At 36.9% G+C, this 27863-nt stretch overlaps 1 protein-coding gene across 1 annotated transcript in view; it reads right to left on the bottom strand.

Annotated features, from left to right (window-relative positions):
- wdr44 (WD repeat domain 44) overlaps nucleotides 1-27863 on the bottom strand; it is a 108256-nt gene that overhangs the window by 33754 nt on the left and 46639 nt on the right. Inside the window, exons 4-8 of the mRNA XM_028816090.2 lie at nucleotides 22169-22808; nucleotides 14276-14406; nucleotides 13846-13950; nucleotides 11882-12018; nucleotides 5524-5607 (exon numbers count right to left, since the gene is read on the bottom strand). Coding sequence (XP_028671923.2) covers nucleotides 5524-5607; nucleotides 11882-12018; nucleotides 13846-13950; nucleotides 14276-14406; nucleotides 22169-22808 — 1097 coding nt within the window. The remainder of the gene's footprint in view (nucleotides 1-5523; nucleotides 5608-11881; nucleotides 12019-13845; nucleotides 13951-14275; nucleotides 14407-22168; nucleotides 22809-27863) is intronic.

The following is a 27863-nucleotide window of genomic DNA, read 5'->3' as shown; positions in this document are numbered from 1 at the left end:
GCAAGTGCGCAGGGAAACGGAGCTCCACAACGAAAAGGTGAAGAAAAACAGAGAAATCTTAATAAGACTGATAGACTGTGTCATTTTTTTGGGCAAACAGGAACTTTCATTTTGGGGACACGATGAAAGCGCTTGATCCAATAACAGAGGGAACTATGTAGAGCTTTTTTCTTTCATTGCTGAGAGCAACACGGATTTACTTTACCACCTGTCCACCAATAAAGTGTTTAGTGGGACGTCGGGTAAAATACAAAACGACCTGATCACTGCTATTGCTGAAGTGATGGGAGAAGAGATAAGAAGTGACGTTAAAAAAACACCGTTCGTCTCTATTATGGTGGATGAGACGACAGATGCGAGTAACGCAGTGCAGCTAGCACTGGTCCTGCGTTACGTAACGGGCACAGGTGTCAAGGAGAGATTTGTCAGATTTGAAGATGTTACCAGTGGGAAGCGAGCCGATGACATTGCAGGTCTCATCATCAGATTTTTGTTGGAAAATGAATGTCTGGGTAAAGTTGTGGCACAGTGTTTTGACGGCGCAGCGGTCATGTCTTCTGGATTAAATGGGGTGCAGGCTAAAGTTAAAGAGAGAGCACTTTTGGCTTTATTCATACACTGCTATGCACATCGGCTCAATTTAGTACTGACTCAAGGGGCCTCAAAGCTTAAAGAATGCAAGATCTTTTTCAGCCACCTCAATGGCCTTGCTGCATTTTTTTCTAGATCACCTCGGCGCATGCAACTACTGGACGAAATCTGCCAGCGGCGCCTCCCTCGTGTGGCACCAACATGGTGGCAGTACACATCCAGAGTGGTCAATACGGTCTTTGAGAAGAGAGATGCTCTAAAGGAACTGTTTCATCACATTCTGGAGCATCATGACGAGTATGATGAGGACACAGTGCACTGTGCTGATGGATTTAAAGCATGTCTGAATGACTTTGAGTTTTGTTTTTTGCTTCACACATTCAATGGCATTTTTGAGTATTCAGACATGCTCTTTTCAATACTACAGGACAAAAAACTGGATGTGCAGTTTTGTCTGGCTAGGGTAAAGGAGTTCTATGACACCGTTCAGCGAGATAGCAGATATGAGGAACTCTACGAGGCCACTGAACGCACCGCAGATGCTTTGAGGAACTCCATGGCAGGATTCTGGACAATATTATTTGTCAGACACAGACCAGATTTCAAGACCACGAAAAACTGATGTTTGTCACGCTCCTCGGCCCCCAGAAGTTTCGGGAATACAACAAAAATTTCCCGCATGCAGCCTTCTCCAGTTTAACACAGAGCCACGGAGCACTTTTTGATCTGTCTCGGCTAAAAACAGAACTGACTGTAATGTATGCCATGGATGATTATGCAGGAAAATTTCCCACTGATCTCCTTGACTTCCTTTATCAGAAAAATCTGAATGAGAGCATGGGGCAGCTGTACACATTGGTATGTTTGGCGGTGACCATTCCCGTGTCCACTGCTTCTGTCAAGCGGACATTTTCAACCCTAAAGCGAATTAAAACTTATGCCAGAAATACGACAGGGCAGGTTCGTCTTTCAGCATTAGCTTCGATGGTGATAGAAAGGAACTTCGTGATGGAACTGAAGCGCACGGATAATCTGTACGACAGAGTAATTGAACTGCTTTTGAGGAAAGAGAGGAGGATGGATTTTGTTTACAAATAATCCGAATTTTTGGTGAGTAAAATGTTGCGATTTTCCTAAATAATATTGCAAGTTTATGAGTTATTATTGATGTTTTTTATGTGTGTCGTGGCTGTAGCTGCAGTAGAAAGGAACTTGTTCATCCCTGGTTTGTCTATTAAATAAAGGCATTTATTGCGGCTACAGGAGTTATCTGCGATGCAACGGCTCTTTATACTGTATTTCTTCATATTAAGATGGTTTTTATAACCATAAATTAGTTTTTGAGGGGTGGGTTGATTCAGACGGAGCACTACTGATGGCCTAGGTGTGAAATGCACGGTCCGCCACTGTTTTACAGACTGTGAGCAATGAAAGTAAGTAATGATAGGCCGTGTTCATCTATACTAATAAAAGGCAAAGCCCTCACTCACTCACTCACTCACTCACTAATTCTCCAACTTCCCGTGTAGGTGGAAGGCTGAAATTTGGCAGGCTCATTCCTTACAGCTTACTTACAAAAGTTAGGCAGGTTTCATTTCGAAATTCAAAGCATAACGGTCATAACTGGAACCTCTTTTTTGTCCATATACTGTAATGGACTGCAGCTCACTGGCCGTGGGAGGCGGGATTGCGTATCGCGTCATCACGCCTCCCACGTAATCACGTGAACAGACTTTGAAGGAGAAAGGACGGTCTTATATGGCGTTCGTTTATAAAACAGCGGACAGGCTGTGTAAAGGCAGCTTCACAAAAAAACAGATCCTTAACAAATTGTTATTGGTGTATTTTCCCTCAATTTAAAAAGGTTTTCTTTTCTTCTTAATTAAAATTTAAAAGCAATACTTCACCGCTGCGAAGCCCCTCTAACGCTGATGTCCGAGGTTCGATTCCCGTAAGGGAATGCAGTGAGTGTGAACGCCTGATGAGCCAAGAATTAGGGCGAAACACGTGTCGCGTACTCTTTGCATTATTTGACAGTAAACTATTTTCAACCATTCTATGATCTGCTTCTCACAACTGAAGGCACCGTGGCTGATGTTAGCTGACTTGCTGGCCAACCATAAGCGTTACCTGGTAGGTAACCACCCATACAATCAGATTGTGATTCAGACTACGAATGCCGTGAATGTAATTACCCCGATCTACATGCTGTCAAATAAACGAACCACACGCTGTGGCGCAATGTTAGGGGCTTCGCCTCTAGCGCTGACGTCCGAGGTTCGATTCCTGTAAGGGAGTGCAGTGAGTGTATACGCCTGATGAGCTAAGAATTAGGGCGAAACACGTGTCGCGTACTCTTTGCATTATTTGACAGTAAACTATTTTCAACCATTCTATGATTTGCTTCTCACAACTGAAGGCACCGTGGCTGATGTTAGCTGACTTGCTGGCCAACCATAAGCGTTACCTGGTAGGTAACCACCCATACAATCAGATTGTGATTCAGATTACGAATGCCGTGAATGTAATTACCCCGATCTACATGCTGTCAAATAAATGAACCACACGCCGTGGCGCAATGTTAGGGGCTTCGCCTCTAGCGCTGACGTCTGAGATTCGATTCCCGTAAGGGAGTGCAGTGAGTGTGTACGCCTGATGAGCCAAGAATTAGGGCGAAACACGTGTCTCGTACTCTTTGCATTATTTGACAGTAAACTAATTTCAACCATTCTATGATCTGCTTCTCACAACTGAAGGCACTGTGGCGGATGTTAGATATATATGTGAATATATGTATGTATGTATATATATATATATATATATATAATGTGTGCATATGTATATATATGTAGATATGTATATATTTATATGTATATATATGTACATATGTATATATATATGTAGATGTGTAAATTTGTATATGTATATATATGTATATGTGGATGTGTATATGTATGTATATATATATGTATATGTAGATATGTGTATATGTAGATATGTATATATATGTGTATATGTATATGTATATATATGTTTACATAACCTCTTTAACACACTACTTCTCCGCTGCAAAGCGCGGGTATTTTGCTAGTTACTTTAATAAAAGCATTGAAGACTTGGACGTATTATGGTCTAAACACATGAAAACAGGCCTAATTTGTTTCTTCACTTTTATAATCTATTACTTTTTTAGGTTTTTTTATTTGTTTTTTTTTTTTTTTTAAATAGCAGTAAGTACAAAGTGAGTATGCACAGCTGGACTCAACTACACAAAACACAGACAAGTTATAAACTCTGCCATTAGCACCTGGGTGTTCTCATAAGCAAATGAATCCTTTCAAACAGAATTAAAAGAATAGCATATATATGACTTAATCTAAATGTAGCTATTTTATTAAAGAAAAAAACTTGGCGTTTTTGACTAAGACTGAAATCAAAACCAATTATTAGGAATACGACTGGTCCCTAATTGAAGGTTATATGGAATTCCTTTTCTCAAATATATGTGTGAATTAATACTGCTGACAAGCAAGTAAAGCTTCTGAAACAAAACTCAGGAATTATTGATGGTTTGGTCCATGACTAATAAATATAAGAGACAAGAAGATTTTAACTTTAGCTAATAATGACTTGATTCATTGGAGCACTATCTTTATTTATCTCCTTCATATATATATATATATATATACACACATATATATATATATATATATATATATATATATATATATATATATATATATATATATATATATACATACAGGTGCTGGTCATAAAATTAGAATATCATGACAAAGTTGATTTATTTCAGTAATTCCATTCAAAAAGTGAAACTTGTATATTAGATTCATTCACTACACACAGACTGACGTATTTCAAATGTTTATTTCTTTTAATGTTGATGATTATAACTGACAACTAATCAAATGGAGGGAGGTGGCCCCTTTTATATTCACCCGGACATGCTCCACGTGCCTCCCAATGAGCTTCTGCCGGCACTCCCTGGTGTGACAGAAGTGCCGGCTGTGCACCCGGAAGCACTCCGGGTGTCCCTGGTCTTTGTCCCCCCAGCACCTCCGGGTGTGCCGGAAGTGCTGAGGGCCAGGGCTCTCCAGGCATTTGGGCGCCTCCTGGCGGTGACCACGGGCCCCTATAAGGTTGAGCTTCCATGCTCCTTTCCTGTGGTCCCCATAGCCACCAAGGCGGTTGCCCCCACATGGTCTGGAGGAGGCGTAATCCCTCCTTTGGTCCTTCCGGGCGTCCCGGCTGGGTACCGCCCCCATCCGCTCACCACTATATTTATTTTATATATATATATATATATATAGGTTGGGAGCATGCACACCCACAACATGACAAACTACACAGAATGGCACACAAGTGCAGCCATGCAACCAGGTCATACCTCAGCACCACACTGGAACAGTGTGAGGGTTTTTTTGGTGGCTGGAGAGCCAATCCTGCCACCAAACCTCAAATTTTCCCTGCAAGTGGGAGGACCTGCTTGCAGGGCTGGATGCAGATTAACGTCATCCCCAGATGAAGCAATTGCAAGTTAAGGATCTTGCTCAAGGGCCCAAGAGTGTAGAGTCACTTCTTGTGTTTTATGGCATTTGAATCAGCAACCTTCTGATAGCCGGCGCAGATCCCTAGCCTCAGATATAAAAGCATTTATGATTTTTTTACAGCAGACAATCATTGGTGAATATGGCCCTTAGTAATAACTTCAAATGTCCAAATTTAAATAATAATACCGAAAAAGTAGCTAAAACATTATCAGAAAAATCAACATTTTAAAGTACATAGTACTTTACTCCCTAAATACATACTATTAAGGATATAAAAAATAAATGTCTCAATAATCACATTTTCATGTTTGGTAGGTAAAGCATACAATCAGTACAAAAAAATTTATCTAATTTAAAAACTTACGTTTTTTGTTTTAATTTTCCTCCATCCATGTCAGTTAACTGGGGCTGAGACTTATCTTCATCATCTGACTGTGCAGCATCATTTCTGTTGCAAAAATGAAAAAAGAAATAGGTATCAGTTCTATTAATAAAAGGAAAAATAGATTTATCACTTATATACGGTTTCTGAAAAAATATAATTTATGAAAATTACATAGGGAATTGCATACAGATTTTTAAAATGTCACAACTACAATATTTGTTACACTACATTCACTACACTTCAGAATTAATTGTACAACTGCTGTCAGCAGTTACATCATCAATGAAGTGTGCCAGTACCTGTAGCAGGCATACAAGCCCAATCCATAACATTCCCATCATTACATTTAAGAAGTTGTTGCCAGTTGGTAAAGATTATGGTATGCTTTGAATCTTGGGCAATTCCTATTTGTCTCCACATATTGCTCTTGCCATCACTCTGATACTGGTTAATCTTGGTCTCGTCTATCCACAAGAACTTTTTCCAGAATTCTTCAGACTCTTTTAATTACTTTTTTTGCAAACTGTAATCTGGCATCCTGTTATTGTACCTAACTAGTGGTTTACATCTTGCAGTGTGGCCTCTTCTATTTATGAAATCCTCTGCTGATAGTCATCTCTGACACATACACATATGCCTCCTGAAGACTGTTTTTGATCTGCCAGACAGGTGTTTGGGGTTTTTCTTTACCATAGTCAGGATTCTCTGTCATCGGCAGTGGAGGTCTTTCTTGGCCTACCAGTCCCTTTGTGATTACTGATTTCACCAGTGTGTTCTTTCTTCTTAATGGGGTTATATTCTACAAAGAATGCTTAAGAAAATGAGACTTGGCTCAATAAGCCTCTCTTGAATAAACACTGTTTTTCAGTCAAGGCTCAGTCATTTCCACAAACACAAAATGTTTCTCGTTAACTTAAGAAAGGCTCAGGAAATCCATGACTATGCATGCTCATGAGATTTCAGCAACCCTGACAACAGATCGTCGATAACATCTATCACAGCTCAAAAAGCACAGATGAGAGTCAATATATAAAGAATGAATACCTGTGACATTAGGCATAAAGCTGATGGGATGCATGATGTATTATGGTACAGTTTAGAAATGTTTTATAGTTTCACTTGTCATAAAAAAGAAGAACATATAAGAGAGACAGTGGTGGTCTTTTCAGCAGTTGATAATGAAATAATAGTTGATGTATAATAACACAAAAAGGACATCTGTTAAAAAGAATACGAGAGAGGCTATATGACTATCCATTGCAAACCAATGTTGAAACACATTACGATTCTGAATCTGTGCATTGCATAATTTAAATGGTAATGGAATTATTCAAATGAAAAAAAAAGATTCCATTGAATTGCCCAGTTTGATTGTAAATGCCTTATTACAAACACTCAAAACAGCTAAGTATTCAATATCAATATGAAGCACTTTTGACAGCAATTGTAAATTCAATGTATGCAAAATTTCATTGCATGTTTAGCAAAACAAAAAGAAGGCTATAGTTTCTGCTACTGGTGTGATGCTCCTTTGTCACTCCTTCTGAAGGAGTTAACCCTCAACAGAATGCTTGATTGCACAATATGCAGTGTAATTTAAAAAAACTGACCTATGTACTGATGCTATGAATGATTTGTGCTTTACATAGTTTCTAGTTAACAGGGTACTGCCTTTATTCATATACGTGCAGTCTATTGCACCTATGATGTTTGGGAAGCCTGAATAACATTATCTAGTGTCACTGATACAATTCTGGATACATGTATTTTACACACTTAATATTTTATGCATTAAATGTAACCACAAACATCTGTATGAAAATCAATGTCACAAGTACCAGACCTGGCTTTTTTTTATAGAGTGTTTTACTGGCATATAATCAATTAAAAGCATTGTAATATCTTACTATAGTACTAGAAAGGAATACAAAAATATATATATGTCACATTATGCCACTGGCTTAACAGTAATGCACCGCTGACTGCCTCCAACTTGGTAAAATTATATAAATGAAGACTGTGACTGAAAAATTGTTTGAAAAATCATCTAAAGTGACAAAGCCTTAACTCTCTTCCGACGCTTCCCATCCAATCTGATGGAGCTTGAAAGGTGCTGCAAAGAGGAATGGGCGAAACTGGCCAAGGATAGGTGTGCCAAGCTTGTGGCATCATATTCAAAAAGACTTGAGGCTGCAATTGCTGCCAAAGGTGCATCGACAAAGTATTGAGCAAAGGCTGTAAATACTTATGTACATGTGATTTCTCAATTTTTTTATTTTTAATAAATTTGCAAAAATCTCAAGTAAACTTTTTTCACGTTGTCATTATGGGGTGTTGTGTGTAGAATTCTGAAGAAAAAAATGAATTTAATCCATTTTGGAATAAGGCTGTTACATAACAAAATGTGGAAAAAGTGATGCGCTGTGAATACTTTCCGGATGCACTGTGTATATATATATATATATATATATATATATATATGAACAGTATTAGTAATATCATTTGTTTCCCTTTTAAATATTTTGGTTATAATAATTTTATGTATTTATATAGTGTGTGTCAGGCGGCCATGGCCCTTACCTGGCCAGGAGGCCAGCCAGATGGAAGGAACAGGGGAGAGGACCTCTATGGGGCACAACCTTCACTGGGACACTAGAGGGCAGCCCTCCTGGATACCATGGATTTCTGCAGGGTATGGCGGAAATTGGAGTTTGACACAGTCCTGTTGCGTTCTGTGGGGGCTGCCAGGGGGAACTGTAGAGCCCTACCTTGGGCTTTCACCACACCTGGGAGTGATCCCAGATCTGGCTAACAAGCCACCTGGAACACTCCCAGGAACAACATAAAAGGAGCTGCCTCACTTTAATCGGGGAGACAGAATCGGGAGGAGGAAGACGAAGCTTGCCAGAGAGGGAGTGGAAGCAGAAGGACTGAGAGTGACACAAGGGAGAATGAAGGGACTGGAGTCTTGTATACTTTGGTCCTGTACTGTGGTCTGGGAAGCGAGGAAAAAGCGCTTCCCCAGCTCTGAATAAAAGGGTGTTGTGTGCTGCACTTGTATCTCTGCCTGTTTGTGTCTGGTTTGGGTGGCTGTACGCGACCAGAGTGTCACACGTGCTTTTCTCAGTACTCAAAATGTTTCCCATACAAGGAAGACCTGGGACTTGAACCCATGATCTTCTTACTGCAAGGCACCAGCACTACCATTGTGCCTTTGCCTTTCAATGCTATCAGTGCACAAACCCATAGCAAGTGATAAAAGTAACTAGCACACATGAATACAAAGAATACTGCACACAGAGGGATTATGGATTCGTTTTAAATAACCACATGTCCGTTTAGGCATGGCTTTGTTACACATCCCACATTATGTTAATATTGAGATGTGTCTTGCTACTATATAGGCAATGATGGGTGGATTCTTTTGGGAAAGCACTTTGTGGGGGCTCAGGGCACCACCCCAGAGAAAGCTGTGTAAAAGAACCACAGTGAGAGGAGAGTAGGAAGAAATTCCCCCAGAGAAGCGGCTCCTGTGTGTCTTATTCGACAGTTCATCACAGTGTAATAGACCTAGATATTTAACAAAATACTGCATTGTGGGTTGAATGCTGCTAGGCTATGTGTTGCATTCGTGGTTTTTAACTATTGTAGTAATTTATGAAAGATTGCAAAATGTGTTTTGTTGGTTTTTATCTGCGTCTCTGGCGGGAACATGGACTGTCCCACTCAGAGGTTGCTTCTGGGCTGCATGTGGCCTGTGGGCCGCCATTTGAATAGGCTGGGTTTAAAGGATCTCTCCAACTGAATAATGCATCAGAAAACCAAATTAAAAAGAGCCCACTTAACAAAATGTCACAACCTTACATGTACAGTGGTGTGAAAAACTATTTGCCCCCTTCCTGATTTCTTATTCTTTTGCATGTTTGTCACACAAAATGTTTCTGATCATCAAACACATTTAACCATTAGTCAAATATAACACAAGTAAACACAAAATGCAGTTTGTAAATGGTGGTTTTTATTATTTAGGGAGAAAAAAAAATCCAAACCTACATGGCCCTGTGTGAAAAAGTAATTGCCCCCTGAACCTAATAACTGGTTGGGCCACCCTTAGCAGCAATAACTGCAATCAAGCGTTTGCGATAACTTGCAATGAGTCTTTTACAGCGCTCTGGAGGAATTTTGACCCACTCATCTTTGCAAAATTGTTGTAATTCAGCTTTATTTGAGGGTTTTCTAGCATGAACCGCCTTTTTAAGGTCATGCCATAGCATCTCAATTGGATTCAGGTCAGGACTTTGACTAGGCCACTCCAAAGTCTTCATTTTGTTTTTCTTCAGCCATTCAGAGGTGGATTTGCTGGTGTGTTTTGGGTCATTGTCCTGTTGCAGCACCCAAGATCGCTTCAGCTTGAGTTGACGAACAGATGGCCGGACATTCTCCTTCAGGATTTTTTGGTAGACAGTAGAATTCATGGTTCCATCTATCACAGCAAGCCTTCCAGGTCCTGAAGCAGCAAAACAACCCCAGACCATCACACTACCACCACCATATTTTACTGTTGGTATGATGTTTTTTTTTTCTGAAATGCTGTGTTCCTTTTACGCCAGATGTAACGGGACATTTGCCTTCCAAAAAGTTCAACTTTTGACTCATCAGTCCACAAGGTATTTTCCCAAAAGTCTTGGCAATCATTGAGATGTTTCTTAGCAAAATTGAGACGAGCCCTAATGTTCTTTTTGCTTAACAGTGGTTTGCGTCTTGGAAATCTGCCATGCAGGCCGTTTTTGCCCAGTCTCTTTCTTATGGTGGAGTCGTGAACACTGACCTTAATTGAGGCAAGTGAGGCCTGCAGTTCTTTAGACGTTGTCCTGGGGTCTTTTGTGACCTCTCAGATGAGTCGTCTCTGCGCTCTTGGGGTAATTTTGGTCGGCCGGCCACTCCTGGGAAGGTTCACCACTGTTCCATGTTTTTGCCATTTGTGGATAATGGCTCTCACTGTGGTTCGCTGGAGTCCCAAAGCTTTAGAAATGGCTTTATAACCTTTACCAGGCTGATAGATCTCAATTACTTCTGTTCTCATTTGTTCCTGAATTTCTTTGGATCTTGGCATGATGTCTAGCTTTTGAGGTGCTTTTGGTCTACTTCTCTGTGTCAGGCAGCTCCTATTTAAGTGATTTCTTGATTGAAACAGGTGTGGCAGTAATCAGGCCTGGGGGTGGCTACGGAAATTGAACTCAGGTGTGATACACCACAGTTAGGTTATTTTTTAACAAGGGGGCAATTACTTTTTCACACAGGGCCATGTAGGTTTGGATTTTTTTTCTCCCTAAATAATAAACACCATCATTTAAAAACTGCATTTTGTGTTTACTTGTGTTATATTTGACTAATGGTTAAATGTGTTTGATGATCAGAAACATTTTGTGTGACAAACATGCAAAAGAATAAGAAATCAGGAAGGGGGCAAATAGTTTTTCACACCACTGTATCTAGTCAGAGTAACCTGTGCAAGCTGAACAGTTTCTCTGTTATTTTCTCCAGCTATTCACTCTCCCATTTTGGGTAATGCCCATTGCTAGTAAATAGAAAGAACAGAATTCAACAATTGTAAATAATATGAATAAAAAAGACTTCTTAGTTTCTATTATCATACTGCTGAAATCAGAGAACCAAAAATGATGGATTTCCATGATAATGCACTCAACGGATAACATTTTGCATGAAGCACTGCATTCAATAATACCTCAAAATATAGTATGTTAACAGACCATGCCAAAAACGATAGACCATGACAGTATTGCAATGTTCTAAATAAAATAACTATATTTTCTATACTGCATCATTCATTGTGAGCTGTACTCTACTCTGTCCTTTCAAACTGCATGGAACTCAGTGAAAGTGTCTTCTAACTTTCAAGTTTTCATTGTGAATTTTCTGCTGACTTGCACTGTCACATGTGGGAGATTGTATAAATAGGATTTTCTTCTAGAATTTTGTCAATCAACTAGTAACCACTGATTGAATTCATGCATATTAACAGGAAGAGTACTTTGAGATTTAGGTTTTTTGCCATTCTAAATATAAAAAAAAACATAAAAAATATACTACTTTGCAAAACATACTGTGTTTTGTAAATGAAAAAGCATTAAGTGTTGTATTTTACTTGAGTTAGCAAGAAATGAAAGTACACAAAATGCAAGGTGAATTTTTTTTTGTTTTTGAAAGTGACATAAATCATTGAAAAGTAAATATGTCAAGCACCTGCTGAAATGAAAAAAAAAAAACAGCAAAAAAACAAGACATTTTTTAAATTAAATCATTCAAGCTTTCTTACGTCACATATTCCTTTGTTCTTCTCATTATGTGCAATGTCAGTGGATTAATACCAGTAGGAAGTTTTTCTTCTGCTAGACTAAGTGGGATCTCTTCTCCAGTGTCCAAGTTTTTTATCATCACACTTGCCAAAATTTCCTATAAAACAGGAAGATAAAAAATAAACAATTTATTAAAACCATGAATATTTACAAGAAATGAGAATTACTAGGCACCTTGTGATTATTTGCAAATGCGATTCAGGGTGCCACTATAATCAGGTGTGATTATAAAAAGGTCTATTTCGATTTCTGACTTCTATACATGCTGAATTTGTTTTCAAACTGTAAGACTACTTGCTGTTATTATAGCAAAGTCATTATTATTCAAATTAGATGTTAAATTTAATTCCATTATTTTTTGGTAACACAATCTGTAACAAATGTATATGTCAATTGGCAAGTCATTTTGTCAGCACATTTACAGCATTGAATAAAGTCAATTAAGAAATATAAATGAATGTCTGTCTTGTAACATTTTGTTTAAAGTAACATGCATTTCTGCAAGTCACTTAAATTATGCTAAAGGTGCCATTAATACTAGTGTGTTTTACAATACCTTTTTTGTATATTTTGAGCACTTTAGGAGATATCATGGTGAAACACAGCAGTGAAAAAGTATGCAGTGAAACACGTAAATAAGAGTCTGTTTTGCAAATTATGGCCCAATTTTTTGCACATGGAATAAGATTTCTATCTGGACTGGATCTGGCAAGTATTAAGATAAAAACCATTTACACATTTATCCAGTTTGAAGATATCCACTTAAGAAATAAACAAAAAATATACCTAAGCCTTCCCCAATGACAATGTGCTTTGTCATAGAAAACAAGATTACAATACTGCATAAAAATGCAATATGACAAGAAAGGTATAAATCAAATTTGCACAACTTAATTCAAGTATTATAATAAAGCAATTCTCTGAAAGACCAAGGTAAAAGGGGTTAGAGAAACATTCCATGTCTGTCTGGATCATTTTGAGCTCTCCAATTATATTATATATATAGCCTCATAGTGAGGAGACCAGGGTTTGCATCACAAGCACTCCCTAAATGGAGTGCGCAAATGTCTTACCCGTATTGGCATTGGCATGATAGGTGACACTAAATTGGCTCTAATGGGTTTGTGTGCGCATGTGTTCCCCAACGATGAACAAGCGACCTCAAAAGGGATTGTTCCTGCCTTATGCATTATGCTTGTTGGGACAGGCTCCAGTCCCTGGCAACCCTCCTGAGAATTAAGCGGGATAAGAAAACGGAATGGTATATATATTTATAAAAAACTTATTGGTTCTTTGTTTCCCGAAGTCTGTAGCTCTGAGGATGCACTGTGTTTGATCTATTAATCATTTTGTTCACATTGTACATTTTTTTCTGAAACATTTTAAATTGCACACATTTTTCAATTCGTTCATAAGATGATATAAAACCTTGATTATACTGTAAAGTGTATTAATGCCGAACTGTTCAAGTGAAAATCATGATGCATCAAAGAACAACCTATTTTCCTGAGGTTCTAACATTTATTTATTTAGTAAAAAAAAATCTCTTACATTAGGAAAATGCTACCTAAAGAGTGGGTCCTAAAGGCTATCTATGTTAAGTTTATGGTGGTATAGAAAAAACTGAGTTCACAGCTGCCTCATCACAACTCCAGGGTACTGGGTTTGTAATTTCAGCCTGGGCACAATATATGAGAAGGTTGCATTTTTTTCCTGTGTGATATAATTTCTTTGGGTATTCCACTATTTCTCATACTTCCCCAAAGATATGTGATTTAGGTCAGTTGGCAACTTTACATTTGTCCAGTATGTTTAAGTGCAAACAAATAGGCCTATGATAATCCATTTAGAGTTGGTTTCAACTCTGGGTCCACTTTGAACAAATATGACAGTATATAGATATTTCTTCTTTAACATTTCTTACTTCATCTGTTAGCTCACGACCAGAATTCGACCGTGGCCTTTGTGGTCCTGAAGATTCATTCCCTACGGATTCAGATATTTGCCCATCTGCAGCTTTCCCATTTTCCTGAAATGAACATTATGGTTACAGCATCAATTAATTTACAAATTTATACATAGTATAAGCTTAAATAAATCTATTATTTAACCTATATTTATGCATCACTAATGCAATTAATTTTGATAAAACATTGAAGATTTTTTTGTGAGTTACAGGATACAAAAACTTTTGAAGAACCACTTCTGATATTAACTAATATTAATATTATTTTCAAATAATATGTACAGAGTACTACATTTCTGATACCCTTATGTTTTATGTGAAACTTCATTTATAATATAATGCTGCATAACAAATATTTTGTTGTTAATCCTTTTAAATTTTAACCAACCTGGGCTGTGACAACTTTGTCTCCACTTGTTGCACTGGCCAAGTCTAAAGAATGCTGAAGCTCTTTGGTAATAAACTCAACAGCAGTATTGGGTGATACAAGACCACTGGATTCTATTCTGTCTGAAGGAACTAAAACAAAATAAGAATTAAAAAATATGGCATATATCACGGTATAATCTATGTGCATATACAAACCAAGGAAATTTTACATATACACTGAATGAATACTGCCTCAACAAAAGTTATCAATCCAATCTTTATAATGTGTACAGCCTAATAAAGAAAGCTTTCACACTTGGCACACAGCTGACTTTCAAAATCCCTCTCTGTAGAAATCAACGTTGGTGGAAAATTTTAAAAAAGATATTCTAATGAAGCATTATTTGTATAAAACAAAATGTCTCCCATTTCATTGCTCTCTAATTTTGAGACACACGTATAGCATTTACAACATACAGAGATCAAAAGATGTAAAAATAATGCTTATTGTTGCTTACCTATAATTTTATTTATACTTATTTTTCCTACTTTTTAAAAAAACTCTGTAGTCCTCAGTTTCCCTAAGTGTCCTAAGCATGTGCTTATTTTGCTTAATAGTTATTCCAGTTCCACCTTGTTATCTTTATCATTATCATCAGTGTTTGAGGTGGAGAAATAATTTGTAAGACGACTTCTTCAAAAATTGCCTGTTAAAGTCTGTAGACATGATCAAATCTAAAAATAATTTAGGAGAATGAATGGATAGGAGGGTGGGGGGTTGTAATTTCAAGTGTGAAGATGTGATTGCAAACACACAGGTGAGGTTGGGAAGTGTTGTGGTTGTGTGCTGTGAGAAGTACCAACTCTGTCAGAAGGTAACAGAACGTGCAATTCCCATCTCTTTTGTGACAAGTAACAGAAGCATTTTCCAGGTGTACCCAACTGTGATAACAACAACATTTATTTATATAGCACATTTTCATACAAATGATGTAGCTTAAAGTGCTTTACATGATGAAGAAGGAGAAAAAAGACAAAATAAATAAGAAAACAGAATTAGGGAACACTAATTAACATAGAATAAAAATAAGGTACAATGGCCAGAGAGGATAGATAAAACAAAAAAAAATTCCAGATGGCTGGAGAAAAGAAAAGAAAATCTGCAGGGGTTCTGAGGCCACAAGACCGCCCAGCCCCCTCTAGGCAAAAAAAAAATAAACAAAAATAAACTGATGTCTCATTTCTACCAGTGTACTGCATACCTCTAATATTCAGGTAAAAAGAAAAGACTACCTATACATGCAAACAGAGGAAGTAGTAGTTAGGTCATATGTACAGAGAGCATAAATTTTTACTTGAATATCTATAAGCAACTTATCACTACTCTCTTGTGTCATGACAAACAAAAAGTGAGTGATATATGATATCCAGCCTTTAGAATCTATGCTACAATTTCATTAACACACATTAATGGAAATTACAAAACTTCAGGAAAACATTCTTCTACTTTTGGCACTCCAACTTGCTCCATAACCCTTTTGGAAGGGGCACATAAATTTTCTGAAGATGAGAAATAACTTAAAATTGCTGGTGCAATTTATAAAAAGTAATCTGCAATTCAAAATGAAACAAAAGTACTTGTTTTATTTTGCAGCAAAACAGGGATCAACCATTTATAATAGATTCCTAGTGATTTGATATATTTTTTAAACATTCCCCTTTGTGTTAAAGCTAAACCTTAACTAAAAACGAAAAACACTAACACAACATTCACATCTGTACATATGCAGATACACGTAAATTTTCTATCATGTGTTTTTAAACTGTCTTAATGTGTACAGATTTATGTGATTTTATGTGCTATTAAGAAGGTGTATGTTATGTGCATGTTGATTTGTGCTTAAATAAAGCTCTCACAAAAAAAATGCACTGGTGTCATTTCCTTCTCAAGAAGGTGTATGTTATGTGCATGTTGATTTGTGCTTAAATAAAGCTCTCACAAAAAAAATGCACTGGTGTCATTTCCTTCTCAAGAAGGTGTATGTTATGTGCATGTTGATTTGTGCTTAAATAAAGCTCTCACAAAAAAAATGCACTGATGTCATTTCCTTCTCACCATTTGTTTATTTGTGTTATGAGTGTTAGGGTGTTCTGGTAATAAGATGTCTGCTTTACAAATTATGATGGTAATCATGGCAACTGCAATCCTAAAGAGGCATTGAATGAGAGGATATTTGGTAAATATATTAGCTGGGAATGTGAATGTTAGTTTCATCATAAATGACCATATAACAAAAAATACGCAGGTATATTTAAAAAAAAGCACTACCTTCCTATTCAGAGATATGATAAAATGCAAAAATGTAAATGATGATGCAAAAATTTAAATGTAGCCTAATATTCTGAAATGTGGCAGAAAAATCCTGAATACATTAAGGAAGACACAGAATTAGGTCTTTTTTTCCTTGATGAAGTTAACATATCATTCCTTATTAAACAGTTTTCAACTCCATGGATTATCAATACATGTCTTTAATATTACTTGAGTTTACCATTACATAAAAAACCTGTTTCCTTTCTGGCATTCAGACAATTTTTAAACAAAAGTTACTCTCCAGGGTGGCACAGATGTTCCACAAGAGACAGTTGGGTAAGTGAAAGATCTGTAGTCTTGTTTATAAAAAGACCTGCCGTGTCCTTGTTCTCAGGAGACTGACTGGAATTTGCTTCCTTCTCAGTCTTACTCCAAATAGTTTCTTAGTGCTGTGCAGTACAATGAATTAAAACAAAGAAGTGAAATGTGGTCTATCTTTATTTGCTGTGGGAGTAGTGCTGGGGAACTTGGAGGGAACACATAACTTTTATGGACCATTTTAAGTGCAACATTATCTTTGTACTGATATAAATATTATATCTGGCGTTGTAGCCTATTTTAAATATAAAGTCAATCAATTCTTTATACTATGATTCCAAAAACAAAACGAAGTACAAATAAGCTGAATGAGTGACGGCAGTGACTAGCATACATTGAGCGTGTTTACTGTACATGCACACACTAAAAAGGGATAAGGCGAGTAACCTGGTTAAGGCACGACTTGGTTTCTTGCACCCTTCCATTTACTGCCCAAGTTCATTTAGGGACTTCTGCTTTGGAAAAATCCTCTATTGTCATTCACTTGCACAAAAACAGTTAAATGTCCTCATCAGTTGCAATGAATACAAACACAAGCACAGAGATTGTGATAGTTTTCTTGTGTTTTATAAATATGTTTAGTCCTTCATCATGTGCTGTAAAGTAAATAACATCCATCCACTTTTCACATTCCCGTCCTGGAGCCTCCAAAGATTAGACATATGGATGCTGTGTCATCTGATCACACTGCCTCAACATATCTATAGCAAATAGTTAGATTAAAATTAAACTGACATTTCATTTATGGTTTTGTTATACCAGAATGCACGCAGCACATGCTTTTCTGCTTAGCTATGCAATTCAGCCTGGCAAAGATATACCCAGTGCTGTTGGGATGATAGAAACAATGCAGTTATTTTTACTTCAACAAATTAAGTACTGAGCTAAGTTACTATAAAAAATATACACACTACTTACAACAATTTAGCTTTTTTTGTGTTACCCTCAATGCTGCTTCTGAGCTTGTGCTGCTGAGGTTAGCACTGTATGTCCAGCAATTGCCCAAACATTTGCTGCAAGGAATTTGTCTTTGTGGATGCTTCCACTGTTTTCCACCCATGCCTTCTGGAAGCATGTATGAAGCAGAGACATGCAGAAACAAACTGAGAGTGATAGACATGTGCAGACTAGGAAATACTTAACTGTGACCCATTTAAGGGTCTACATTGCCACATAACTGGGTCACCCTAACAGAAATCTACTTGTATTAACATGGTTTCTCAGAGACCAATATCCCAGTTTCTCTAACTAACATGGCATTTTAAAAACTGGGTGTCTGTTAATAACCACACTGTTAAAGCGCATCTAAACGCACTAACTGAAGCTGCATTTATTCAATGCAGAATTGTCAATGACTAGCATGACTTCTAAAGTACATTCTTGTATGTCTTCAAATTACAGCTGCTAAGCAAGTTTCTTATATGACCACTTGTAATGGCCTCTATTAAACCAAAGCAACAAGATAAACAATGTTTTTAATAATTTACAGACTTTGCTCTGTAAGATAAAAGTAAGGAAAGAAACCTGCTGTTCAAAACGAAGATCATATAATTAAACACTAATAATTAAGACCCAAAACCCTGCTTTTCACTGATTAGACATATCATTAAACTGAGTCTCGATTTTAGTGTTATGTATAATGCCACCTTTATTCTCTTCTTTTTCTAATTAAAAATTTAAGCATACTTAACACAAGCTCACTCACTTTCCAAACTCAGATAAAGTGTGCTCATTCTAAATAAAGGACAAAATAAAAGGTCTGTATTCATTGAAGCAGCTTTTCTTGAAGTTTGTGTAATTGCACAGGATGGCACCTACAATTCCTTTTTCACAGTTCAGTACTCCTCTTTCTTTAATGTAAAGGCTAATATCCCAATCCTCTCTCTCTCTCTGGTAAAGTCTGTCTTACTGCTCACTGCTTACATGAAGATTGTAGCAAAACAAGACATGCACTAGCTCAACTACCATAATACCTTGCATAAGGATAACTACAACTAAATTGCAGTAAAGTTTAGAATAGCAGATGCTGAAAAAATATTTTTTGTGATCGACCAATTTACTGATCACTGATCAAATCCTTTGTAGTAAAAATGGTATTATTTATATATGGGGCCAAGTGATCAGAGCAACACTAATTTTTGTTTTATAATCTTTGCCTAATTTGCAGGTCAATAACTTTCATGTCACTTCCTTTAGGGGTGCCAGTAATTCTGGGGTTGACTGCAGAATCCTATTACAGAATTCTTACAGTGGAAGTGTAAGAGATCTGAGTTGATGTATGTGTAGCTCTTATTTAGAGGTTAGCCTCCTATAGACCTCTAGTTAAGAGATACTTACTCAAAATGGTAGATGCCAAAGTGCTGAACAAATGCAAAGTCCAACACAGTAAGAAACGCATCTATACATACATGTGAACAATACAAACATTTTATCAGTATGAAATACCTGGCAACCACATGTCCTGATATTTTAGGTAGGATGGAACACAAAAAGTGATATACAGTAATTTTAAAATGTTAAAATAGACTCTATATGTGCATAAATACAAGGTGAAATTCTGTGCTTTTACTTTAAAGGCATACTTTTTTCTCAAATGCAGGTGATTTTAATGTCACTTTACTAATAGTTATGAAGATCACTGGGTATTATAGGATTTTATAATGATGTATGTGTGGGTGTGCGTATGGATGCTATATACATACATCCATTTCCAAAACGTTTTTATTCTAATACAGGGTGTCTTGGTGAACTGAGGCCTAAGCCAGCAGCTATAGGAATCAACCTTGAATAAGACTCCATCACAAAGCACGCTCACACATAACCATTTATGTATACCAGTTTACAGCTGGTGATAAACCCAATAATAAAGAAATGTTCACTTTGCCTAAAATGTATCTGTATATTGTTAATTTATGAATAAATTTTTGTAAACCAGAAAATCTAAACAAGTACTGTAAAAAAATATCAGAAAGTTACTTTTGTATAAAGCAGATTAAAAGAGGGGCTAATAAGAAAAGATTTTTAGATTGGCTTTAAAGACAAGTATGAAATACCATCACTGAGAGAACAGCACCCAGTACATTAAAATAATTTTAAGATAATCAGCTGTACTTTAGAAAAGAAGTTAGAAATGCAAAGTCAATTTCTTTCAGGAGACAGTATATTTTTGTCCGTCTCACTGAATATGCATTATAAACCAAATCTCCACCACAAACTCTAGACATATTGACAAATTACTGCCACTAAAGACCAGAGAAAAATGGACAATTCCACAGACAACAATACAAATAACAGTAGTAATTTATGCGTGCAGAGTGCAGTGTACAGTTTGTACAATGAAGTTCTTATGACTGACATTCAACACGTTACCACTTTCCAGCAGAATGTATTAAAATGTTATTAAATATTCCTGTCTCTGCACTCAGCTGATAATTTGTATATCTGGAGGTCATCAACATTTTTATTAAATACTAGACACTAAGCCGTTACAATAATGGGTGTTAGAACAGTAGTGCATAAACATTAGTAGGAACAGTCTATATTAAATGGCAAGGGACCTTGACCTCATTCTGTTTTTTTTTGTCAAAAATATTTTTGCAAGAAGCCTAAAGTAAAATAATAAAAAAAAATAAAATAGAAACGTATATGACAGTACAGTAAGTATAATTAATACTACATTTATCCTCTCCTCTGTGGCTGTTGATTGATGTGTCATGTCTGTTTGAAGATCTCCTATCCTGCCTCTCTTTATTTTAGCTTGCTGTGGTGTCTCTCCAGCAAGTACTGTGCAGTTCCCCAGCAAGTATTTTAATCTGTGCTTGCGTGCAGCTGATTATTGTATGTGTGGCGTCTCCCCAGCAATGGATTTTATGTGCGCGAAAATAAATCTACTTTTAAAAGTCATCCTATTGTAATATCATGAAAATTCGTATATTTAGGAAAACCCCTTCAACGACTGACACTTTACACTTTACCGGGCCAAGCTTCTTAATCGCAAATCTGACATCCTCAGAGTGAACACTTGCACAACAACAAACACTAATCCCACCTCTTTGGGGAAGCTGGAGCGTCTCAGTACCCGACTGGAATTTTCGTGCCTTATGTTTTAGGTGTTACCTCATTCACCGAAATCCGATTGGATCAGCCATGCGATATTTTATAGGTCCTGCCCTCTCTGTCTTGTGTGACGCGTCAGGCGGCCTTTGAAGCATCTGCTAGAGGCTGGTGACTCTGCCACTCATTCTGCCCTTCTCTGTACTTCTGCCTTGTCCATAATATGCGCCAATAGGCAATCAGCAGAGTCTCCCCAGGAACTGATGTAATGTGTGGCGTGCAACTGATAATCGTGGCTGTGGCATCTCTCCAGCAAGTACTGTGCAGTTCCCCAGCAAGTATTTTAATCTATGCTGGCATGCAAGTGATTACTGTATGTCTGGTGTCTCCCCAGCAACGGATTTTATGTGCGCGGCCGCGAGTACCCAACCAGAAATTATGTCCTTTATTAAAGGGTGCCCTGCGCATGCGCACTTCACCAGGAGACACACACACACGGACACATGGACACACACAGGGATTTTATTAAAGAGGATAGTTCTTTTCACTGACCTCAAAAACAATGTGCTCTACAAAGTCTCAGTAAAATTTAATATTTTATCTCCTTCTAAATGGGTTAGTCTATTATTACAAAGTAATATTTATTAGTAATAATTACTACAAAGTACTTCTCTCCAATGATGTGTGGAGTATGCCAGAAATAAATTAAAGAAAGGTTGTTAGTGGTATAAGCCTCATACTAATTACAGGTCACAAAAGACCAAGCTCTAAACCTATCTCTTCCTAAGCAACAGAATTCTTTATACAATTTTATTAAATTGATCCCTGGATTGTGATTTACAAAATCTTACAGGAAATAATTTCATGCTAGAGGCACCAGAATGCAACAAAAAAGTTATTTTAAGTGAATTTCAGCAAATGTGTCATTCTCAAACAGTCTCTCAAAATGTACAGTCCACATTCAAACTTGCTAATAACTTTAAAGTTTAACATTTATTAAAACATTCTGTTACATAAAGCAAAAAGTATTATATGCTGCTTTTACTTGTAACCTGTACTGTAAAGGAATAAATAGTCATTTTCACTTAAAGAAAAAAAACATAAAAATGAATAAACTAAATGAAACTGCTTTACAATCCAAAAAAAGACAAAAATGTTAGACCTTACCTTCAAGTGCTGAAGGTCTTTGCGATTCAAGCTCAGGGTCACTCTTTTTTTTCCTTGGAGGAGGTGCAGGTCGTGCAGGTGGAGGTGGCCTTGGAGGTGGGCAACTTGATGGTGGAGGTGGTCTTATTGGGGCAGCTTTTTTAGTGCTGGCTACTATATCAGGCTCCATTGTTAACTGACGTGGCGGTTTGGCTGGAGGCAAAGCTTCCTTATTGGTTTCTGTGTCTTGTGTCAGTTTCTCTAAAATGTCTGCCTTGCCTTCCTTGACATTATCGGTTCTTGCATCATCAACTGTGATATTTGGCTTCATACCCGTCTTATCTTTGTTATGAGAACTTGTATGCTCTACTAAATGTGTGTCATCCTGAGAAGGCTCTTTACTTTCTGTAAGGCATGCTTGTGACACAGAATCTTGTAGTTTTTCAAGCTGGGGAACAGAAATGTTTTGATTAACTATGTCCTCAGGTGATTCATTTTGTGCTTTCTGTGAGACTGTTGCTTCAGCAATGATGTTTAGCTGAACTTCTACAGCTGCCATAGGAGTGCTACTGTCATCATTACATACTTCTGGATTTTCACTTTCAAGTATTTCATATGACTCAGTTACTTTCTGGCTTTGTTCAATAATACTATCAATAATCTGTAAAAAAAAAAAAAAAAAAAAACAGTAATTACTGTACTAGAATTCTCAGGATTTAGATATAATTAATCCAATTACATCAAGTAATATTATGGACATATAGGCTTTATGGTGTGTCAATGGCCTAGAAACTTCAGTGCTAATGACAGACATTGCATTTCTTACAATTTATACTTCACTTTCTGACACAAAAACTTGTTTTGCTTTATTCAACTTTGCAAAATTTTAAATTTTATTTCAATTTTAATCAAAATATCAGAAATCTATGCAAAGCACACATAACCTGTTCTATAAAGGCAGCTAGCAAAAATGAGAAATAAATGTGGCTCTCTGATGAATGAGGACTTAATTATTCTTAACTATTTCAGTGTTTTATATAACTAATAACACTGTGCTTAGTACTGCCAACAAAATGGTACACACTCTATTAAGGCAGAAATGAGGAAAAGATGACTAGACTGTCTTGTCTTTTACAAATAGCATATCATATGATTCCAGGTCTTTTTACTAATCCATCATTAAATTCACAAATGCTGCTTTAAATAATGCAATTTTCTCTCACTACTTCAGCCATTACAAATTATCCCAATGGATATGCAGCAAATAGGTTTCTGTACATAATTATTATAATTAAAAAACACAATGGGGGTTTACAATATTTAAATCCAAGATTTTACATGACGATAATGTAGCTCACAGATCTTTGTTGTTAGGCTGAAATTTGAAGGGTGCAAATTACTTTGCAAAAAATTTACACTGACATCAGGAGACCAGAAGAATGAATTGTTTGTGCTATAACAAGAGTTTGTTAACTCACTTGAATTATGCCAAACATGTTCTACAACACTTTGTGAACTCATTATTATACACAAGGAGACTCCTTTATAAGAACACTGCTTATGCTTCGATTGTAATAGTAACCTTACAAAAAAATCAAAATTTGTGTTTTATATATTTAAAAGTGCAACATTCTACTTGAATAGGTAAACAAATTAATGTGCATTTAGTTAACAGTAAGAGCTCAACAATATTATTACTGTCTTATAGTATACACCGCATGTCTTTTATTGACTCAGGACTGTAAAGCAGTTAACTTATAAATTCCAATAGCAATATTTTGAAATAAGGTACAATATATTCTAGTATTCCAAAGAAAATCTCTCTCAGACAGCAAAGGGTTACTAAGAATTGTATCACAATTCACCAAACAACTACTGCAGTGTTTCATCAGAATTGTCAGAAAGTCAAAGAAAAAGGTAATTTTTTGGTTTTACATAATGAATAAATTATAGCAATCATGTCAATGTTGGTGCATGTTCCCTTAGGAATGTTTTAACAGCAATTGTTTAGACAGGAATGATACCTAAAGAATAATAAACCACAATGAATAATAAAGTCAAATGCTCTTTATTTATATAGTACCCTCCATAATGTTTAAGGCAAAGACAAATTTTTCCTTGATTTACTCCTCTACTCCGCATTTTAAAATTACAAGTCAAACAACAAAAGATGCGATTGAAGTGCACATTGCAGACTTTCACTTAGTGGTATTTGTATACATTTCGGTCACAGCATGTAGAAATGATAACACTTTATCTATATGCTCCCACCATTTCAGGGCACAATAATATTTGGGATATAGCAGCAGTAGGTATATTAAATCAGTCATATTTAGTAGTTTGTTACTTATCCTTGCATGCAATGAGTACCTGAAGTCAGCGATTCATAGACATCACCAGGTGCTGAGTATCTTCTCTGGTGATGCTCTGCCAAGCCTCCTCTTTTCCTGCTTGTTTCAGGTCTTGTCCTCTTCATTTTACTCTTCAGCATATAGAAGGCATGCTATATTGGACTTAAATTGGGGGACTGGTTTGGTCACTAAAGAATTTTCAATTTTTAACCTCTAAAAAACTCCTGTGTTGTTGTAGCATTTAGATTGGGATCACTACCTTGTTGTAGGATGAAACACTGTCAGATGTGTTTGGTGACATTTATTGGAACTTGAGCATGTAAGAAAGTTTCTATACAACTCAGAATTCATTGTGCAACTGTCATTAGCAGTTACATTATCAATTTAAATAAGTGTGCCAGTCCCTGTAGCAGCCACACGTGCCCAAGCCACAACACCCCTACCACCATGTTTAACAGATGTGGTGTTATGCTTTGGAACTCAGGCAGTTCCTTTTTGTCTCCACATTTTGCATTTGCTATCACTCTGATACAGGTTAATCATTGTCCACAAGACCTTTTCCAGAATTCTACAGGTTTTTTTTAAGTACTTTTTTGGAAACTGTAATATAGCCATCCTGTTTTTGTGGCTAATTAGTGGTTTGCATCTTGCAGTGTGGCCTCCATATTTCTATTCATGAAGTCTTCTGTGGACAGTAGTCTCTGACACATACACAAATCTGCCTCCTGAAGACTGTCTCTGATCTGTTGGACAGGTGTTTGTAGCACTTAATGGCCAAAAAGCAGTATTGAAGCAGCAGAATTTACAAACATTAAAGCAAACATTATGTCTTTTAAAATAACCTGAATGCATTCCTAGCTTGCAATTTAATTCACTTTCATGTAAAAAATATCTGTTTTTTTCTTTCTTTTCGAGCGCACTGTTACACTAGCAGCTGGTGTCACAATAAGTACCTTTCTGCTGCTCTTTTCTCTGGCATTCTAATTAAAAGTCAACACTCACCTACAAACCAAGTGAATTTTCTGTGGGGGAAAAAAAATGTACCCACCTAAATAAAAGATTTCTCTTAAAGAAATTAACAACTGCATAACTAACTTTTTCCATATCTTATGGCATGTAATCCATATTTATTATTTTCACCACTAATGTGCAAAATATTTTAGAACCATTTACATAAAAATTTTCTCCAAACAAATAAAGCAAATTTACTTTCTTTGGCAAACCTTGAAAATACACATTTTTCTATTTGAAGTAACCTAATAAAAAATTACCATTTTTTGCATATTATTTAGAATTCTTTGTACATATCATGAACTGGTAATTAGATTTTCTATAACTGCTGTAATATCACATAGCAGCTTGATTGTAATGAAAATACTATTACTATCGTTAAATGTAGTTCATACAGTGGGTATAGAAAATAATCACCCCCTTCGAAATATTCCCATTTATTTTTGCTTTACAGCCTTAAATGAAAACACACACAAAAATATTTCTTCACAGCTTTACTCAATGCAACCTATAACACCCAAGTGAAAGATATCACAGCTACAGTTCAGAAAAATTATAAAAAATCAAAAACAAGACATACTGCATTGAGTAATTAAAGCTCGAAAAAATATTGGTTTGTGTCTTTTCATTTAAGGCTGTAAAGCAAAAAAATAGGAATATTTCTAAGGCAGTGATTCTTTTCTATACTCACTGTACATGCATATTTGTAGTTCTGCATGCTGCTTACCGATTATTGCTCATGTTGTTGCTGTTGTAGGTAGTTCACTATGCTTAGAATTTACCAAACTAGAATGGTGCCAAACTAGAATGGTGATTGTGCAACTATGTCAGGATCTGTTGCACCTGGCAATGAAGCTGCTCATTTGAATACAAAATGTCATATGCCGATGTCATCTCCAGATGATGCAATGGTCACTACCATTACATACCCCTCCCATACATACAGTGGTGTGAAAAACTATTTGCCCCCTTCCTGATTTCTTATTCTTTTGCATGTTTGTCACACAAAATGTTTCTGATCATCAAACACATTTAACCATTAGTCAAATATAACACAAGTAAACACAAAATGCAGTTTGTAAATGGTGGTTTTTATTATTTAGGGAGAAAAAAAAATCCAAACCTACATGGCCCTGTGTGAAAAAGTAATTGCCCCCTGAACCTAATAACTGGTTGGGCCACCCTTAGCAGCAATAACTGCAATCAAGCGTTTGCGATAACTTGCAATGAGTCTGTTACAGCGCTCTGGAGGAATTTTGGCCCACTCATCTTTGCAAAATTGTTGTAATTCAGCTTTATTTGAGGGTTTTCTAGCATGAACCGCCTTTTTAAGGTCATGCCATAGCATCTCAATTGGATTCAGGTCAGGACTTTGACTAGGCCACTCCAAAGTCTTCATTTTGTTTTTCTTCAGCCATTCAGAGGTGGATTTGCTGGTGTGTTTTGGGTCATTGTCCTGTTGCAGCACCCAAGATCGCTTCAGCTTGAGTTGACGAACAGATGGCCGGACATTCTCCTTCAGGATTTTTTGGTAGACAGTAGAATTCATGGTTCCATCTATCACAGCAAGCCTTCCAGGTCCTGAAGCAGCAAAACAACCCCAGACCATCACACTACCACCACCATATTTTACTGTTGGTATGATGTTCTTTTTCTGAAATGCTGTGTTCCTTTTACGCCAGATGTAACGGGACATTTGCCTTCCAAAAAGTTCAACTTTTGTCTCATCAGTCCACAAGGTATTTTCCCAAAAGTCTTGGCAATCAATGAGATGTTTCTTAGCAAAATTGAGACGAGCCCTAATGTTCTTTTTGCTTAACAGTGGTTTGCGTCTTGGAAATCTGCCATGCAGGCCGTTTTTGCCCAGTCTCTTTCTTATGGTGGAGTCGTGAACACTGACCTTAATTGAGGCAAGTGAGGCCTGCAGTTCTTTAGACGTTGTCCTGGGGTCTTTTGTGACCTCTCAGATGAGTCGTCTCTGCGCTCTTGGGGTAATTTTGGTCAGCCGGCCACTCCTGGGAAGGTTCACCACTGTTCCATGTTTTTGCCATTTGTGGATAATGGCTCTCACTGTGGTTCGCTGGAGTCCCAAAGCTTTAGAAATGGCTTTATAACCTTTACCAGACTGATAGATCTCAATTACTTCTGTTCTCATTTGTTCCTGAATTTCTTTGGATCTTGGCATGATGTCTAGCTTTTGAGGTGCTTTTGGTCTACTTCTCTGTGTCAGGCAGCTCCTATTTAAGTGATTTCTTGATTGAAACAGGTGTGGCAGTAACCAGGCCTGGGGGTGGCTACGGAAATTGAACTCAGGTGTGATACACCACAGTTAGGTTATTTTTTAACAAGGGGGC

Source organism: Erpetoichthys calabaricus, chromosome 12 (assembly GCF_900747795.2).
Source record: "Erpetoichthys calabaricus chromosome 12, fErpCal1.3, whole genome shotgun sequence".
Classification (NCBI taxonomy): domain Eukaryota; kingdom Metazoa; phylum Chordata; class Cladistia; order Polypteriformes; family Polypteridae; genus Erpetoichthys; species Erpetoichthys calabaricus.
Note: the sequence above shows the minus strand (reverse complement) of the source record. Positions and strands in the feature narration are given on the sequence as shown.